Here is a 6,105-nt window from a genome sequence, read left to right as displayed (position 1 = left end):
CAGAAAAGTTTTTCTTGGATGCAACTGATTTAAAAGGGGTGTTACAGGAACTTTTGTTGCTGAGTATATATTTTCAATTGCTTCATCAGTGATTGTGTTATATTTCTCAATCGAAGTCTGAATTTGTATGCACAGATATTAATATGAAACAGATGAGGCGGTTTCACTGACCCCTGTTATTTCTAGATGAGGTGGGTAACACAGTGGGTGGGAATTGGGTATTTGGGTATCATCCATATGCCTGAAGCACAAGTGAAACATATTAGCCAAATTCCATTTGTATTGATGTTACCAATCTGAGCAGAAATTTCTAATTAATATGTATAAAGTAGATCTCAATGAAAGGGGAACAATTGGCCAGTGAGGATGCCTACCACTTGCCCAAATGCCTTAAGCCGAAATGTCATATATATGTTTTCAATGAGATAACATTTTCTTTGAATTTTGACAAATTGTCCCGAACCTCTGATTATAGTGATGTAACTGTATCTGTGGTCATCACGTTTTGTAACAAATGCCCCGTGGGGGCAAGCGATGAAGTGTTCCCTTATGTTTGACGTGTGATAGTGTTGTACAAAGTTGAAAACTTGAACTTGCTTCTTTTCTGAGATTGTAAAATTAACGCAAATGATTTTGAGTTTATATTTCACCGAATAAAAGCATGTGATGCAGCTTTCAGGGAACCTAACTGATGTCGACTTCCCTGACTTCAATGAACACACACGATGTTGACAATATAAGCAAATAGGACAACAAAATACTGGAGGTAGTAGGAGACGTTTTATTTCCACATGCATCAGCTCGTTTTCCTGTGCCCTCAGTTGCCCCTGAAACATAAATTGTGACCAACTATGAGACGAGAGAGAGACCTTATGGGTGCAAAATCACATTTTGACTTTTCATTATATATTAATGCTACTTCCTCGGAAGTTCACATGACTCAATTGTTATTTCTTGCAGAGATACATAGAGGATATTTCATGTGGAGAGTGAAATATCATTTTTGTCTCATCGAGTGACGGAAGCAAACGAGTGGCATAGCATCTCCTCTTCCCCCGTCACGAGATGAGTGAAACATGATATTTCACGAGACACATGGAATATCCTATTTATTATATACTTTGTATATAGTTGTCTCCAGAAAATGAAATTATACTCTTCCAGAAAAAGAAACGCAATACGGATATTTTTGGCCGTAAAAGCAAAATTAGCTGACCAAGAGGGGCAAAATGAAGAGGTTTAATGTGTCAGTGACATATGTCCAGGATTACAATGATCACAACCACTAGTCTGGAAGCACGTACGATTCGGAAAAGCGCAGCCACTGCATTAACAAAAGGGAGATGGAGCTTGTCCGTACTGCACGTGCAGCATCATTATGAACGCTATTATAATGCAGGGTTTTTGAATTCCTGGCATCTACGTCAATCGAACAGTGACAGTTCAACAGCATGCCAAGAATAACAGAAGTGCAACGATACAACGTCATGGGCCGCATGCAGGCAGGAGTCCCGATCAGCTGTAGCCAGGGTTTTCAATGTAGCGCCAAGCACCATCACAAGGCTAGGGGATCGATTTCAACAGCATGGGTCAACACGTGATGGGCCAGAGTCGGGAGAGATGACTACAATCACCAAGCGTTCTCTCCACAACATTTTGGCTCTTTACCTTGTACGATTCCCCGTATAGATGTTTTTTCCTACCTAACACAAATCTAGCTTTGCGTTAATTTTTAGTTAGCTATGGTTTGGCCCTCAACACAGGAGGATGGTGTATTGGTGGAGATGTTAGCTACAGTGATGCCCTCAACACAGGTGGGTGGTGTATTGTTGGCGATGTTAGATACAGTGTGGCCCTCAACACAGGTGGATGGCGTATTGGTGGCGATGTTAGATACAGTGATGCCCTTAACACAGGAGGATGGCGTATTGATGGCGATGTTAGATACAGTGATGCCCCCAACACAGGAGGATGGCGTATTGGTGGCGATGTTAGCTACAGTGATGCCCTCAACACAGGAGGATGGCGTATTGTTGGCGATGTTAGATACAGTGATGCCCTCAACACAGGAGGTTGGCGTATTGTTGGCGATGTTAGCTACAGTGATGCCCTCAACACAGGAGGTTGGCGTATTGGTGGCGATGTTAGATACAGTGAAGCCCTCAACACAGGAGGATGGCGTATTGGTGGCGATGTTAGATACAGTGATGCCCTCAACATAGGAGGATGGCGTATTGGTGGCGATGTTAGATACAGTGATGCCCTCAACACAGGAGGATGGCGTATTGGTGGCGATGTTAGATACAGTGATGCCCTCAACATAGGAGGATGGCGTATTGGTGGCGATGTTTGATACAGTGATGCCCTCAACACGTGAGGATGGCGTATTGGTGGCGATGTTAGATACAGTGTGGCCCTCAACACAGGAGGATGGTGTATTGGTGGAGATGTTAGCTACAGTGATGCCCTCAACACAGGTGGGTGGTGTATTGTTGGCGATGTTAGATACAGTGTGGCCCTCAACACAGGTGGATGGCGTATTGGTGGCGATGTTAGATACAGTGATGCCCTTAACACAGGAGGATGGCGTATTGATGGCGATGTTAGATACAGTGATGCCCCCAACACAGGAGGATGGCGTATTGGTGGCGATGTTAGCTACAGTGATGCCCTCAACACAGGAGGATGGCGTATTGTTGGCGATGTTAGATACAGTGATGCCCTCAACACAGGAGGTTGGCGTATTGTTGGCGATGTTAGCTACAGTGATGCCCTCAACACAGGAGGTTGGCGTATTGGTGGCGATGTTAGATACAGTGAAGCCCTCAACACAGGAGGATGGCGTATTGGTGGCGATGTTAGATACAGTGATGCCCTCAACATAGGAGGATGGCGTATTGGTGGCGATGTTAGATACAGTGATGCCCTCAACACAGGAGGATGGCGTATTGGTGGCGATGTTAGATACAGTGATGCCCTCAACATAGGAGGATGGCGTATTGGTGGCGATGTTTGATACAGTGATGCCCTCAACACGTGAGGATGGCGTATTGGTGGCGATGTTAGATACAGTGATGCCCTCAACACAGGAGGATGATGTATTGATGGCGGTGTTAGATACAGTGATGCCCTCAACACAGGAGGATGGCGTATTGTTGGCGATGTTAGCTACAGTGATGCCCTCAGCACAGGAGGATGGTGCTTTGTGGTAATGTTAACTAATATAAGGGTAACGCTATTTTTCAGGGCATTATCATTTGCAGAAGCCCGAGGTCTTCAATTAACTACCGGAAACGTCACAGAACAAACCAGATAACGTCACTATTGAACGTGACGATACCTATCCCTATCCTATGACGTCACCTAACAACGGGCGTGATAATGGCCCGTCGTCAATCAATATGAGGGCATTATCAAGTTACAGTGGCCCGCTTATTTCCGTTAACATGCGGGCGGTTTAATGATAATTGTATCCATTTTAGCTATTTTATAAGGGTAACGCTCTTTTTCAGGGAATTATCATTTGCAGAAGCCCTAGTTAATGGAAGACCCCGGGCTTCTGCAAATGATAATGCCCAGAAAAAGAGCGTTACCGTTATTATAGCTAAAATGGATAGAATATGTTTTCAAATAAAACGAAACAACAATATCGGATTTGAAACATTTACTGCAATCAATACGAATTTCACTGACCCACTTTTACAAATATGGAAACGTCATAGAACAAACCAGAAGAACAAACACTATTAACGTGACGTCACCTATCCCTACCCTATGATGTCACCTAACAACGGGGGTGATAATGGCCCGTCGTCAAGCAATATGAGGATTATTATTAAGTTACAATGGCCAGCTCATTTCTGATAACATGCGAGCGGTTTAATGATACTTCTATCCATTTTAGCTATAAAGTGGCGTATATACTAAAAATGGGTAGCCACAGTGATATTCTCCGTCAATACTGTGTAGGTTGTATACTTACGTAGGGTAGCCACAGTGACACTGGCCGTCAATACAGTGGAGGTCGGAGAGAGGCTGGCACGTGCAGGCTATCTGACCATTGTTGTAAGCGTTACGGCAGTCATTCTGGTTTCTGCATCTGGCTGTTGGTGTGGTGTCAGATATTATAATGTAAGAGAGATGGACATATATATATATATACACACAATCTTGGATAAGGCACACACTAATACATATAATACTCTTGTATTTATATACATATACTTATTTTAACGTTGAATAAATGTTCAACTCTGCATTTAATAAATCAATAATTGTCAGTAACTCTGCTAATTATAATATCGCCATAGCCACTCAATGCCTCAAACATACCTTTACGAGACGTGTCAAAATTTCTTCAAACATGTTTTATATCTACATACTGGCACTGTAAATTCCAAAGTATGATCACTATTCCAGGAGTTATGAGGCAACCCACTCCCGGCCTACCTAGGTCAGGATCCGGAGAACACACACTGGTGCACGTGCAGGTTCCCGCTACACATGTGATAGTTCCACCAGAGTTACACTGGGTGATGGTGCAGTCACTGTTACTGTTACACACCTCTCCCTGCACGGAGACCACTACAACACAAATATCACAATTAGGTTTTGCAGAGTAAAATTTGTAAGAACCAACGAGAAATAATTAGAAGGAATTGCTAACTGATTGAAACAGTTCGCTAAAAGGATGCAGATAATATGCTATTCCGAGTTTCAAGTAGCCTGTTACCTCTTGTCAATTTTAAGAAAGAAAAAGGTGTGAAATGTCTCACCTTCGAATTTAACTAAAGGACGTCACTTTGTTTAGATTATGACCATCTACGGAACTACGGAAGGGCTACCGTTGACCAGTATATGCTTGTAATGTGGACGCAGCATAAACTGAAGATATATCATCATGAATGTTGAATTTTTCTTCTCTTCAGAGGACATGGAGCCTTCCTTCTATCTGGCACACTGCTGCCTCTATCTGGCACACTGCTGCCTCTATCTGGCACACTGCTGCCTCTATCTGGCACACTGCTGCCTCTATCTGGCACACTGCTGCTTCTATCTGGCACACTGCTGCCTCTATCTGGCACACTGCTGCCTCTATCTGGCACACTGCTGCTTCTATCTGGCAGACTGCTGCCTCTATCTGGCATACTGCTGCCTCTATCTGGCACACTGCTGCCTCTATCTGGCACACATATACCCTGTCTATTACATGTCCGAACATCACCTCACCTTTACATTGTTGTCGATGTTATATATAATGAAATGTAGAAGCACATTACCTACGAATGCCACAACTCCGAGTGCGAGAAATGCCTTCATGTTTGATTTGCAGGTATCCTGGTGTGTCTTGGCTATATAAAGACGTTATCAGGTGGGGGAGGGGAGGGGTTGTTGTGCTGGTTTCAGGCTGTAGGACGGACGGGCGCGGCCTGGGTGAATCGTGCTGGTTTTATTCAAGGATCGGTCACTGTATGTGAAAACACCACCAGGAATGAAGACTCCTGAAGTTCCCGATAGCGCATTCCGACCTACTTCTCAGGTTCAAAGCATGATCAGTGGCCACATCAGTGACTGTTGTCACACATGTGTAGAGTACAGCTGGTTACACGATGTCATTGTTCCCAATGTCGTACAGAAGGTTTAGACAGAAGGGTCATTGATTAAAAGAAGTTTTGACACCGTCAGCAGTGTCCCAACGACATCTTGTAGTCGGCAATGTTCCAGTGACATCTTACCGGCATTTAAATTACCCCGCCTGTTTGTTTGTTTCTTTGTTGCTTAACGCCGCACTCAGCAACGCTCCAGCTATATGACGGCGGTCTGTAAATAATCGAGTCTGGACCAGGAAAATCCGTGATTGACATCATAAGCATCGATCTACCCAATTGGGATACGATGACGTGCATCAACCCAGTCAGCGAGCCTGACCACCCGATCCCGTTTTACGGCAAGCATGGGTTGCTGAAGACATATTCTACCCCAGCGTAACCCACCCTGGGGCAGGCAAATCAGTGGAACTAGCAGTGTCCCATGCTGACACTGTGACTTCCTATCTTCATTCTATCATGCATTGGGTGCTGGGGACTGACACGTGGGCTCGCATTG

At 44.2% G+C, this 6,105-nt stretch overlaps 1 protein-coding gene across 1 annotated transcript; it reads right to left on the bottom strand.

Moving 5' to 3' along the window:
- Window positions 1–761: 761 nt before the first annotated feature.
- LOC124120410 (multiple epidermal growth factor-like domains protein 11) lies at window positions 762–5,436 on the bottom strand. The gene is made up of 4 exons (XM_046483226.2): window positions 5,280–5,436; window positions 4,450–4,584; window positions 3,983–4,103; window positions 762–827 (listed from the first exon to the last, which is right to left on the bottom strand). The coding sequence occupies exons 1-4, from the start codon at window positions 5,317–5,319 to the stop codon at window positions 818–820; spliced, it is 306 nt and encodes a 101-aa protein (XP_046339182.1). The 5' UTR covers window positions 5,320–5,436; the 3' UTR covers window positions 762–817.
- Window positions 5,437–6,105: the final 669 nt, after the last annotated feature.

Source organism: Haliotis rufescens, unplaced genomic scaffold, assembly GCF_023055435.1.
Source record: "Haliotis rufescens isolate VD_foot unplaced genomic scaffold, xgHalRufe1.0.p SCAF_11, whole genome shotgun sequence".
In the NCBI taxonomy this organism is placed as follows: domain Eukaryota; kingdom Metazoa; phylum Mollusca; class Gastropoda; order Lepetellida; family Haliotidae; genus Haliotis; species Haliotis rufescens.
Note: the sequence above shows the minus strand (reverse complement) of the source record. Positions and strands in the feature narration are given on the sequence as shown.